This window comes from Tursiops truncatus, chromosome 16 (genome assembly GCF_011762595.2).
Source record: "Tursiops truncatus isolate mTurTru1 chromosome 16, mTurTru1.mat.Y, whole genome shotgun sequence".
In the NCBI taxonomy this organism is placed as follows: Eukaryota; Metazoa; Chordata; class Mammalia; order Artiodactyla; family Delphinidae; genus Tursiops; species Tursiops truncatus.
The window spans coordinates 75,410,360-75,423,773 of NC_047049.1; the positions used below are offsets into that span (position 1 = coordinate 75,410,360).

The 13,414-nt window shown below is 36.8% G+C and overlaps 1 protein-coding gene across 1 annotated transcript in view; it reads right to left on the reverse strand.

The window, feature by feature from the left end:
* The window catches only part of RYR2 (ryanodine receptor 2), a 510,050-nt gene that overhangs the window by 167,887 nt on the left and 328,749 nt on the right, over positions 1 to 13,414 (reverse strand). The window contains exons 54-57 of the mRNA XM_073793696.1: positions 11,744 to 11,822; positions 9,561 to 9,650; positions 8,623 to 8,760; positions 615 to 692 (exon numbers count right to left, since the gene is read on the reverse strand). Coding sequence (XP_073649797.1) covers positions 615 to 692; positions 8,623 to 8,760; positions 9,561 to 9,650; positions 11,744 to 11,822 — 385 coding nt within the window. The remainder of the gene's footprint in view (positions 1 to 614; positions 693 to 8,622; positions 8,761 to 9,560; positions 9,651 to 11,743; positions 11,823 to 13,414) is intronic.

Sequence of the window (13,414 nt, forward strand, 5' to 3'; positions counted from 1 at the left end):
TTTGATTTTCAAGTTTACTATGTCATGTTAATACATTCGTGCCAGAGCAATGACAAAGGGCAAGCTAAACAATTTAACAATCCATAGATTTTTTTATCTTTATATACTTATATCTCTTGGAATAATACTAACAATGCCAATATCATTGTCTGATCATTATATTGACCTGTTAACTTATGTTCTATGGAAACAAATCAGGTAATTCAAAGTAGGTTCCTTAGTGACAAAGGAGACAGATAGAACTATGGTGGAGAAAGCAAAATGCCATCAGTTTCCCTGGATAAACAACTTATAATATATATTCTTTCATGAGTAATTAAAGTGATCCTTGAGCAGAGCATTATAAACTACTGATTTAGTCTCTTCTCACATGCAGCTATTTAATTATATTAGGGCTTTTACATAGATGTGATCTTTAAAGAAAATATATTATCCTAGAAAAAGTTCTATCAACTTCTACAGCATTAAAAGCTTAGGGTACATAATCTATAAATTCCATGGACCTTCTATATGATCACTACATTCAAATAATTCATGTTGTAAAATATATGCAGGAAGTGTTACAGTATGCTTTTTAAAAATGAAATTTGCAGAAAATTTTTAAAAGTACTTACATGCAGATCTCTGGATAGTGTAACATTGCTCATGTCAATGGCTCGGGGGCTATAACCATGGGCGGCATCTACAGAAACCTAGATAATTTGCAAAAAAATAGCCTCTCATTAAAAAACCCAGTAGAGAGAGATTTAAGAGACACTTTGGAAATATAAGGCAAACAAAATTCCAAATGTAACGTTTCCTCAGATAAAACTGGCAAGTAGCTACACAAATTGATTTTGCAAACATATCTAGCAGATTAAATTATATTTGGGTGTCTGACAAGTATTTATGATTGAATAATACATCCCAATATCTTAGGGATTGCCAATCTGTAAAGCTAACGATCAGGATTCAACAAATTATGTAGTGAGTACAAGATTCTGAAATATTACCGGAATCAAAGAATAATTGAATTCTTGAGTTTCTTACAAATTCTAATTGTCTGCAATGAAATTTTCTTTTCCTCACACAAACGGTAGTTAATCAAAGAGGTCAGTATTTATAAATGTCTTTATGGGCCAAATAGATAAAATAAAGGCAACTTTTTAATTTTAAAAGCGCATCATATAGTACTCAGTGATTTGTAACGACATCCTCAATCACCAGAGGGTTTCCTTAATATCTAAATTTTGACATTTTAAGGATGAAATCTACAAAACAAAAAGACAGCCTACAGAATGGGAGAAAATATTTGCAAATGATGTGACTGACAAGGGATTAATTTCCAAAATATAAAAACGGCTCATACAGCTCAGTATCAAAAAAAACCAACAAACACCCCAATCAAATAATGGGCAGAAGACGTAAATAGACATTTCTCCAAAGAAGACATACAGATGGCCAACTGGCACATGAAAAGATGCTCAACATCGCTAATTATTAGAGGAATGCAAATCAAAACTACAATGAGGTACCACCTCTCACTGGTCAGAATGGCCATCATTAAAAAGTCTACAAATAACAAATACTGGAGAGAGTCTGGAGAAAAGGGAACCAACCCTCTGACACTGTTGGTGGGAATGTAAGTTGGTGCAGCCCCTATGGAAAACAGGATGGAGATTCCTCAAAAAACTAAAAATAGAGTTGCCATATGATCCAGCAATCCCACTCCTGGACATATACCCCAACAAAACTATGATTCAAAAAGACACATGCACCCTTATGTTCACTGCAGCACTATTCACATTAGCCAAGACATGGAAACAACCTAAGTGTCCATCGACGGATGAACGGATAAAGAAGATGTGGTACATATATACAATGGAACACTACTCAGCCACGAAAAAGAATGAATGCCATTTGCAGCAACATGGATGGACTTAGAGATGATCATACTAAGTAAAGTAATTCAGAAAGAGAAAAACAAATACCATATGATATCACTCATATGTGGAATCTAAAATATGACACAAATGAACCTATCTAGGAAACAGAAACACACTCACAGACATAGAGAACAGACTTGTGGTTGCCAAGCGGGAGGGGGTTGGATGGAGTGGGAGTTTGGGATTAGCAGATGCAAACTATCATATACAGAATGGATAAACAACAAGGTCCTACTGTATAGCACAGGGAACTGTATCCTGTGATAAACCATAATGGAAAAGCATATAAAAAGAATGTATATATACGTATAACCGAATCACTTTGCTGTACAGCAGAAATTAACACAACATAAATCAACTATACTTCATTTAAAAAGACAAGAATGAAACCTATCTTCCCATCAACTGCAAGAGGGTTTCACTTACTGTCAGGAGCTCTTACCTCATTCCACCCAACGGCATATTATGGGATAGTATGCCACAGAAACGAACTCTGGTTCATGCTTATAAATCTGAAATTATGTTTGATATATTTCATAACTGTGTATATTCTCTTGTCAGACATGGATAAACAAAAAGCTAAATAAAAGGTACAATACACCTCAGATCTGTGCCCGTGAACCAAAGGGAGGCTATCATATGCTACCATTAATCATGTTCTCATGGGCTACACTCAACTCACTGGTCAGTTTTAACTGAATCTTGGCTTCTGTGTCAGTACTGAGCCTCTGCTGGGTACCATCCATAAGATAATGTGGAATAAAAATCACAGTTTTTTCTCCCTTAAATACCCAAGAAAGGAAATTGAGACTTAGAGAACTTAAGTGACTCGCCCAAGGTCACAGAGCTAAAATTCTGAGCAGGCAGGATTCCAACTCAGGCTCTCTGACTCCAGGCCCACTTCTCTCTCACTGTCACCTCTTTCCTTCAACATATCGCAGTATATTTCTTTCCCCAGCACAATACTACCCCTGCCCTCTCTAATGTAATCAGTTTCCAAGTTGCCAAATTCAAAGTCCTCTTTGCAGCTACCATCAAACTGGTCCTTCTACGCTGGACATGACTAACCACCACTCAACCAGCCCCCTCGTTTCACGAAACCACCCACCTGGCTCTCCACTTCCCTCTCCGATCTCTTTGCCTCCTTCTCTGGCTCCTTTTCCATAAATGACCTCGAAATATTTGTGGCTTTCCGGGTTCCCTCTTCAATTGTTTCTTTCTTTATTCTAAATGCTTTCTTTAGGTGTCCCTATCCACATCTACTTTAAATATTTCATTTATCAACCATGTTTTATTAAACCAAAAATGAGTTGATCCAGCCTAGCATCGCTCCTCTGCTCTAGACTTACATTTTCAACTATCCATTACCATCTCCATTTGGGATTCTATACGTGTATTCATTTTCTACTGCTGCCATGATAAGTGACTGCCAGAAATGTAGTGCCTTAAAACATCACAAAGTTATGAGAAATCGGAAACAGGTCTCAATTAGCTAAATTCAAGGTGCCCACAGGGCTGTGTTCCTTTCTACAGGTTTTATCAAAGCACCTTTTCCCTGTCTTTCCCAGCTTCTAAAGGCCACCCGCATTTTTGACTCATGGCCCGTTCCTCCATCTTCAAGTCAGCTATACTACATCTCTCTGACCTTCCTTCCGTAGTCACGTCTCCTCTGTCCAAAGCCAGGAAAGGGTATCCACTTTTAAGGATCCTTGTGATTACGCTGGATCCACCAGTAATTCGGTAGACTCTCCCCCATCTCAAGATCATTAACCTTGATCACATGGGCAAACGTAATCGCCTTGGCAAAGCCCCAGGAAATCAACCTTTCTACAGACAACAGTGATTGGCGATCATCTTTGGAGCCAGAATTCTGCCTAACAGGACATCGAAAATCAAAAGCATATTCTCTCCTTGCCACCCACCCCCCAGCACTAACCTCACCTCACATACGCTACCCACCTGGTAGGCCAGTACAGACCCATGGCAACCCCCTCTGATTAGGGGGAGATTGAAGGCAGAAAGACAAACTCCATAGGAGGATATTGAATGCGATGCATGAAACAAAACAAAACATTAAATATCTGAATTAGAGCAAAGACAGTGGACATGGAGGGAAGCGGATGTATCCCAGAGATGTTCTGTAGTAGAAGAGACAGAATTTTGTGACTTTTAAGTCATTATATCATGTAAATCGTAAACAGCAGAATCAAGTTTTTAAAGTAATTCTGTCTGACTCCAAAGCACTTGTCAACTTTCTTAAGACGGCCCCCAATGTTCTGGCCTGATTTGGCCCCTGAGACCTCTCTTCCCATCTCCTTGGTACTCATGAGCTCCAATCTCACTGGATTCCTCGCTTTCCCTCACACACGCCAGGCCACACTCTCATCTCAGAGCATGTGCACGACTTGCAACAGCCTTCCCCCAAACAGGTCCAACTCCCTCCCTTCATTTCAATTTATCTTCTCCATGCAATCTGCTCTGATAACCCTATATCATACTGCAACTCATCCCCAAAGGCTAACCAACTCCCCTGCTCTGCACTCGGAATCTGCCTTTCCATGCTACGTCTTCTCTTTCCATAATATTTATCACATTTTGATGTAGTATGTAGTTTACTTACATCTATTATTTACTTTCCCCGTTAACGTGTAAGCTCCATGAGAGCAGAGGTTTTTGTCTATTTTGTTGAAAAGCTTAGGCTAGTACATGGAACATAGCAGGTGCTCAGTAAATAACTGTTAAAAGAATGAACGAATCATCCCTCTACCCTAGCCTGTGTTTTAGTTCGAGATAGGTAACACTTGCCAAATTTCATTCCCATCTTCCTCTCCTTCTCAGGTTATAAGCTTATTTTTTAAAATTGTTTAAATAATTTATACCCTACATGTGTAATAAAAACCAGATATAAGAAATTAAAATTGGGAGGTAAATAAGGAATTACTGAGAACCCGTGGAATAGGACTGAAATTGTCAGAAATGTCCTCCTTTTCTGCTGAATTGAGTGACGACCAAGAAGTCAAAATCCACCAATTTACTGCTCTACTCAGCATCTCCTCACTGATAATTATATCAGCATCTATACACTCTATTCTTTTTTTTATTTTATTGAAGTACAGTTGATTTACAATGTTGTGTTAATTTCTGCTATACAGCAAAGTGATTCAGTTATATACATATATATATATTATTTTTCATACTCTTTTCCATTATGGTTTATCACAGGATATTGAATATGGTTCCCTGAGCTCTACAGTAGGACCTTGTCACCGATCCATCCTATATGTAACAGTTTACATCTGCTAATCCCAAACGCCCAATCAATCCCTCCCCGACGGCAACAAGTCTGTTCTCTATGTCTGTGCATCTGTTTCTGTTTCGTAGATAAGTTTATTTGTGTCATATATCAGATTCTACATATAAGTATACACTCTATTCTATATCCTATCAAGTTATTGGCTTTGTCATTGTCCATATATTACCTTAATATGCACATTACAAAACCCTAATTGAGTGGCAAATTTCCTGAAATCATGATTCATGTAGTGTTCATGGTAAACAAAAGACATTAACAATGTTATTGATCCACGTAAAAATAATAATGATCATAATTAGGTCTAACATTGAAATATACGCCTGTCACTCCTTTAAGTGATTTATAAGCATCACAACACGTAATTCTCACAATAACCTTTTAAATTAGATGCTCTCTCCTGTTTCATTTTAAAAAGGAGAAAACTGCAGCACAGAGAGGTTAAGCAGTTTTCCTGAGCTCACAAAAAAGCTATCTACTCCATGGGGAGGCCAGGATTTCAACCCAGACAGGCTGGGCCAGATCCGGCTGAGTTAAACACAGGCCGCTTCTGCCTCGCAGATGGAGCGCTGAGCCCCAGTGGAAGGAAGCTAAGAATATCAGCTCCAGAATCATGTCAACACGTGATCTCAATTCACCCAATTGCAGTCCTTACTATAAAGTGATGCCACCAAAAGTGTTCCTTAATTTATTCAAGAGTGTATCTATTACATAATAGAAAACATCTTTATAGTCACATGGGCAATCAGTAATGGAGAGAAGAAGAGACATTAAGAAGTTTGGCAAGACGATAACTGAAAAAGATGATAATACTGTTAGGTTAGTAATTAAGAAATGGCAAGCTATTTTAACATTTCAAATAATGTTGGATCATGCTTAAAGAATGTTTGTGTGAAAATAATGGCAAGGATTAAAAATATATTTGTGGCATTTGTTGCTCTCTGTTTCTGATGCTGATAGAAATATAGAAATATGCTTTCTTTTTTTTTAAACTACTGAAAGGTCAAAGTACTACAAACTCAAACACCCTCTTTTATTTACCTTTGAAGAAATGCTCTCTGGCATTAAAAATATATAAATAATAATGGTAATAATAAGAGTTACCATTTACTGAGGTAAACAGATTGAGTAGCGTGCCCAGCAGTTTATATCTAGAAAGTGGTGGTCCCAGGATTGAAGCCCCAGTGGTCTACCTCCAGAGCTGTCCCTCTTAATCTGTACATCTGGCATACGCACCTCCTAATATTTTGAAATGACGTAGGAGATTTAACAATATATGTCATATGTCACACATGTCACTCTGAAAATCATTAAAACTTAAGAGATGATTATATGGGTATCAATTAATAGTATCTATTGAGGGTTTAATGGGAACTGAAAACTGCACTAGGAGCTAAGCAGGGTGTAAGGAAGAGCAGAAATATACACAACCTCCACAATGATTTTTTAGCCATCTTGAGAAAAGCTTATTGAAATTCAGAAAAACATAATTATGATTTTCCTGGGGTTAAAACAAGGTAATCCTTTTCTGAAGATGGATTGGTTATAGCTTGTGCATTTTAATTTACAGAGTCTGTAATCACTTCCGATGTTTTAGAATCAGTTTCTTAAATTTCGCGTAACATTTTATATCTGACATGATCCAGTACCATTTTGGAGTTTGTTATGTTTCATCATCGGTTACTGGTTTTTTTTTTTTTCAGAGATGCTCGCAAAAGTATGAAATCTATAAGTTATTTTAGTCTTCTGGTGAGCGTGGCTAAAACTGTGGGATGAACCTTTGCTTCTCTCCCTTTTCTGGTATTTTTGAAAAATTCTATAGATAAGACAGGCAGAGGCATAGTCAGCAGCCTGCCCTACTTGCTCTGACAGCAGTGGCAGGAAAAGGTATGGCAAAGACAGCAACAAGAGAACGGAGGACCCCTTTCTGTTGCAGCCCTTCCCTTGCCCTCTCTGGGCTGTGCTCCAGCATGTTATATAGGCCCAGGTTTTCTGGCTAATAGACAGGTCTTTTTTTCTCGTCTGCCTCCTACCATTTCTACCCTTTATTGCTGGCCCACAGAATCGGCACCGTTATTGTTTCAAAGGGCATGTTCTCATTCAACATATACAATTTTAGATTAGAGCACATAATTTTAGCTATGAAGGGCAGTGGGAGAATCTATTTTATTTTTCCTGGCAGAGCTTAAAGTCACTTCCGTTATGTAATAATTTCCTTATCTCCTATACAACTTACAGGGAAAAAAAAAAAAAGACATCATTCCATTCTCTGCACTCTGAGCATTTTGTACATACCACTAGCCTAAATCTTATTGTTGTGGTAGGTTTAACAAGACTGTCTCTAACACCAAATTGTGAGTTTTTAGGAGCAGAATTGGATCTTATTATCTTTGTATTCCTATCACCTAGTCCTCAGTTTGTGCTCAATATTTGTTCAAACAGATTAAAACAAAATGTGATTTAGTTAGAATTGTGCACATGCATGGTAACACTGTACAATATGTTTTTACAGCTTCTATCTCCAGGGTACTTGAGAGAATATGATGTAAAACACGCCCGAATCAGAACTTAATCTATTTAACAGTACTATATGTCAAGTAGGAAGCATGGGAAGCACACGCTTTGAGTACCTTCATTTTCTTTTTTTCCAAAATGTCATCTGCATAAATGGCAATAATAAACACAATAGTTTGGTTAAACCAAAGGCAGTGGCCCAAGCAGTCTGGAAAGGGATGACAACAGGTTTAGCTCCCAGGAGAAATGAAAGGGCCAGGTGGTATCTGGTCCCCTCCTTGAACCCTAGGTTCTCAAGGTCAAGGCTGTCCTTATTCTGCCATCTTGAACACAGAAGCCCCAGAGCCAAGCCTTGTTAAGTTGACCCTTGACCTGATCCACTAGCGGCGTGCTCTTCGATTCCTGCGCTGCCTGTCTGGCTCATATCTTCCCTTCGCACGTGGACAGGTGCTCAAGCCCCCTTGTATGGAGCAGACGTGGGGCTTTTAGATCTGGATCACTACTATCTGACCACCTCTCTAGCTCCTAAGAACCAACCTTCAGTTCTTACTGGTAAGGAGACAAAAGCTCTGTAGACAACCTTTTCGTGGATAAAGGAACATATTTTACATCCTTCATTAGCATAACTTTAAGACTTTATCATCGAGTACTCCTTTATATACTGTCAGAAGCACAACGTGGACATAAACTCCAGTACTTTAACCAAGACCTAAACTCACTTAAATTAAAAGGAACAGAGTTTTCCCCCTTCTGAACTTCATGTTAGTCTTCAGAATTTTCAAGTTAGTTGTTTTGGAAAACACAGTAATTAAATGAAATATTCAAATTATTTTAAAATAACATAAACAGTGGATTCATCACTGTGATTCTTACCTGGCTTGTCTGGGAAATACGACGAGTCCGGTTATAAAGGGCCATGCTGTCTCCCTCCCGTGTCCTTTCAATTCTCCACCCCCAGGCCAGCATAGTTTTTAAAGATTCTTTGATTGGCCAGCGATAAATTTCTTTTTCCTAGAAAAAAATCAGAAAAGGGTGGGGTATTATGAACCTAAACAAAAATTTTAAATATTTAATGCTTTGTTCTGAAATACTCTGTCTTCACTTAAAATTTTTTGATTAGCCTTGTTTATTTAAAAATAAAAAAGGAGAGTAAAAATTCTGAAGAGCAGAGTGTAAGCTGAGACCTCGTTTGACTAATGCTGCTAAGAGGGATCCTGTCTTATTATACAGCATGAGGCTAATTTCCTTTAGTTTCCCAGATTCTGATACTTCAGACAGAAACTAGGAAGGAGAAACACAGTTAGGAAGAAGTCCCAGATTATATGCCATGTGCTTGAAGCCGTTTATCTGCTTCTCTTGAAGCAGAGAAGTAACTTCCTCTGTAAGCACCAACCTAGAAAATCCTTTTCACTTCACTTTTCAAGATACTGCTTGAAAAGTGGGGACTCAAAGAAGTAAAATATATGAAAACATAAATAATAAGCATATTACAATATATTACTTCATTATCCCTTATCAAAAAATTCTTAAGAATGAAAAGAATATTTTCTAAAGTTCTTAAAAATACAGAAGAGGAATAAAAATAAAAAAGAAACAGAAAAGTATTAGGTAGAGAAGAGAATAACCAATTAAATACTGACAGAAAATGGTACTACAGAGGAAAAAAAAACAATACATAAAAAAATGGGACCTTTGAGAAAAGGTAAAAATAGTATATGTAAAATAGACATGTTAATAAGAAATTTACATAACAAAGAAAAAACCTCCCCCCCAAATTAAAACCATATAAACTTAAAAAATAAACACGTCACCTTTTCAGATAATAGTTTATATGGCTTCATTAATGGTTGAACTTTAGACGAGTCTGAATATATTTCTCCATAAATCCATCCGTTTGCCAACTAAAAAAAAAATCAAAATTGTTTTACATGCTTTAATTTTAGAGTGTAGGTGTACATGTGTTTAAGTGTGTACTTGATAAAGTAAATCTAAAATGAACCAAGATAAGGATTAAGGTTTGAACTTTATCCAGCATAAGTCAATAGAAAGAATTTCATCATAGTCAATGTTATTTTGAGTAACCACTTGGAACAAATCTTTTTATCCAGAGATTCAATGCATCCAGTCTTCCTTAGACAGGTCTGTGATTATGTCAATAGCCCTCCCCTAGGAGAAGGCTAAAGGCTGCACGACCCCTATGATATTCATTTTGGCCCATCTTGGGACCCCAACCTGTGTGACGAATAAGTGGGAAATACTCATTTTAAACAGGAAAACTGGAGCAGCTGGCTTATTTGGAAGCCTCCCGGAATAACGCTACTTGTTTTGCCTGCTCCTTTGTCCAATGACCTCTCAACACACTTGTTCCACGTGATTTTGCCCATATAATTTGGTGCATTCACTGTTTCCCTATATCATTTCATGTATGTCTATGGGATCCGGGTAACTAGGCTGAAATAGCTCAGGACTGCCTTCCTGTAAATCTCCTCTCCATCACCACCCCACCAGCTCAGTCTTTATAGAGGACAGATACTTCACTCTTACTGACTTACCTAGTAAATTGATTAAGTTACTGAACAAAGAAAGAGCCATACGCTTAACAAAACAAAAAGGGGGTTTCTTGGAAGGAGGGACCGGTTGGCCGAGGCAAAGACTGAAACTTAATATCAAGTTTAATAGGGTGGGGCTTCCCTGGTGGCGCAGTGGTGAAGAACCCGCCTGCCAATGCAGGAGACACGGGTTCGAGCCCTGGTCCGGGAAGATCCCACATGCTACAGAGCAACAAAGCCCGTGCGCCACAACTACTGAACCTGCGCTCTAGAGCCCGCGAGCCACAACTACTGAAGCCTGCGCGCCTAGAACCTGTGCTCCACAACAAGAGAAGCCACCGCAATGAGAAGCCCGCATGCAGCAACGAAGACCCAACACAGCCAAAAATAAATAAATAAAAATAAATAAATTTTAAAAAAAGAAAAAAAAGTTTAATAGGGTGATACTGAGTTGCCACATAACACAAGCAACCCTTGGAACCTTCGCTCTTTGATTTTCACTGCACCAAATCAGTACATGCTTATTTTAGATTCCTGCTTCATCTCAACTTAATTTCTCTGACAACCCTATTTTAACCATCTTCTCTAAGTTTAAGTAGGCTTAACTTAAATGTGACCACATTTTTCCTCCAGAAGAATCTCATAATATATATGTAGGACTTATATCACGGATTGCAACTGCTTTAGTTATCCCATTCAAGTTATCTTTTCTCGACAATGCAAATAAAACATGCCATCTTGCCTCACAAGTGAACTGCAGATCTACTTAGAGATAAGAAATACAACAGAAGAGTAGAAGGTGTAAATAATCACTAAATTCTGATGAATCATTTTCAAGATTTTATCTAATATAAAATTATACATAAAGCTAACGTTCCCTTAAAAGATGTCTGGACCTAGAGCCACTATTTCTTACTGAAGACCCTAATGATAGTTTAAAAAAAAATTGTTTTGAAGTACAGTTGTGTTAATTTCTGCTGTACAGCAGAGTGATTCAGTTATACATATATATATATATTCTTTTTCACATTTTTTTCCATTACGGTTTATCACAGGATATTGAATATAGTTCCCTGTGCTATACAATAGGACTTTGTTGTTTATCCATCCTACATATAATATTTTGCATCTTATTACTACTTTTTACTCTCACAAAAATGTATGTTTAGAAACTATATTTGATTTAATTAATAGATTTTTTGAATTTTTAACACTGTGCTTTTTATGAACACAAATATTCTTATGTGCATTATATGTACATCAGTGGCAGAACTAAGTATTTTATTAGACTAACTATTATGTCAGCAAATCATAATTAAATGTTCTTTCCTAATCTAAAGCTCTCACTTGAAAGTAGAAAATTGTCATGGTCAGAAATATCTGAGCCATGATCATTCATTAGGTACGTTCAGTACTGAATTAGAATGTGATATTCTGACTTTTACCTTGTCCATTGACCACTTGTCATGGGAATGTTCTGCATATTTGTTAATGAAGTATTCCAACTTCTCAGGAATTGTAATACTATGAGAAAAATAAAGAAAAAAGGTTTGATTTTCAGCACTTACAGGGAATCATATTAATAATTTACTCACAGCTTATGACTGCTTATACCCCATTCGATGCATAACTGTTAAAAAATTGGTTTAACAAGGTACTACTTTTCCATATGGTAGGAAAAATATAAGAAAAGTCAAGCAGATAAGGTTCTACCCACTCATCTTATAATGAGTCACACTTTATGTCTTAATGTAAGTTATATACAATAAAAATTATACATAGTATAAATAAAAATAATTAAAATGTATTCAAAAAAGAGGACAACAGATAACACCGATTTTTCCTTTAAACCTGAATGAAGATATAGTTAAATTCAACAAGCTTAAAGACATACTTTTCTCCCACATACGTTCTTTGAAGTTATTCCTCCTTTTGACTTAAGTCTCTTAGGCAACAACTATAAATGGGTAGAAGACTGCTGAAATCTGATCTGTTCCATTTCAAATGTACTAAAATTAATTTTAAGTTAATTGCATACAACTAGTGATATGTTAATAATTTTAAATGTTAATGGTCTATATATAAATTCTAGATGTTACTAATATGAACTATAGGAAAAAGTAATTAACCAATTCATGCTTTATGGTTTTGATAACATTTCTTCTTGATGTCTTTCATGCTTAAATAAATATTTAATCCCTCGAACAGACATGGAGTCCGTGCAATTGAAAACCAAGTCTGATGGTAAATGTAAGACTTGGGACTATCAAATATACCTATGAATGGAAAAAATAACTTACTAATGCAATTAACTTTGAGAATAGAATTATAAGTAAAACCTAGTATAATGAGATGGTTTACTGTTCTTTTCTAGCAATGTTATCAGTTAGTAATTGAACTTTATGATATTCACATACTTAAAAAGCAGTATGTTAAAAAATCACAAAGATGTAGAAATTATTGATATCACTATGCAAACCTAGTCTGTTAAGAGGTCCCCAAAGGGGCTAGCCGAGGTAAATTAATATACATGCCCAACACTTATTCATTAATTGGATTTAATTAATCAAAGCCATAACATTGTTCTAATGTTATTTTAAAATCCTAGATTACATTGTATGTTAACAAACCACAAACTTACCCAAGTAGGAATGTGAACATGTGGTATTTTGGTTTACTTACTTTAGAAGAGATACAAAGGACCAATCACATAAGCCAAATACTGGGGGGGTAGAGTCTTTTCTCACAGGACTGTTATCAAATACCAAACATGCAAATTTAAGGCATTATCAAACTAATGGCATACCACCTGGCTTGAAATTGGGATTTGGTTATGGAAGCTAAACCAGCTGAGGGGCCACCCAGAGACCTGAAAGTTGAACTCCCAAGCAAATTCAGATGCTGTGGATGGTAACTACCAAGTGACTACCTTGCTAATACTGATCTTGCTGAGTCACCACGGAATGGGTAAGATAATGTGGCATGGAGAGCAGCCTTCTTGCAAATGGAAAACCATGGTCCTACTTAAAGACAGTAACAACAACAAAAATGCTGAGACACCTGACGTACCCAAACATCCTATCTGTAGAGCAATTTACGCAAGTAGGTACATGGAA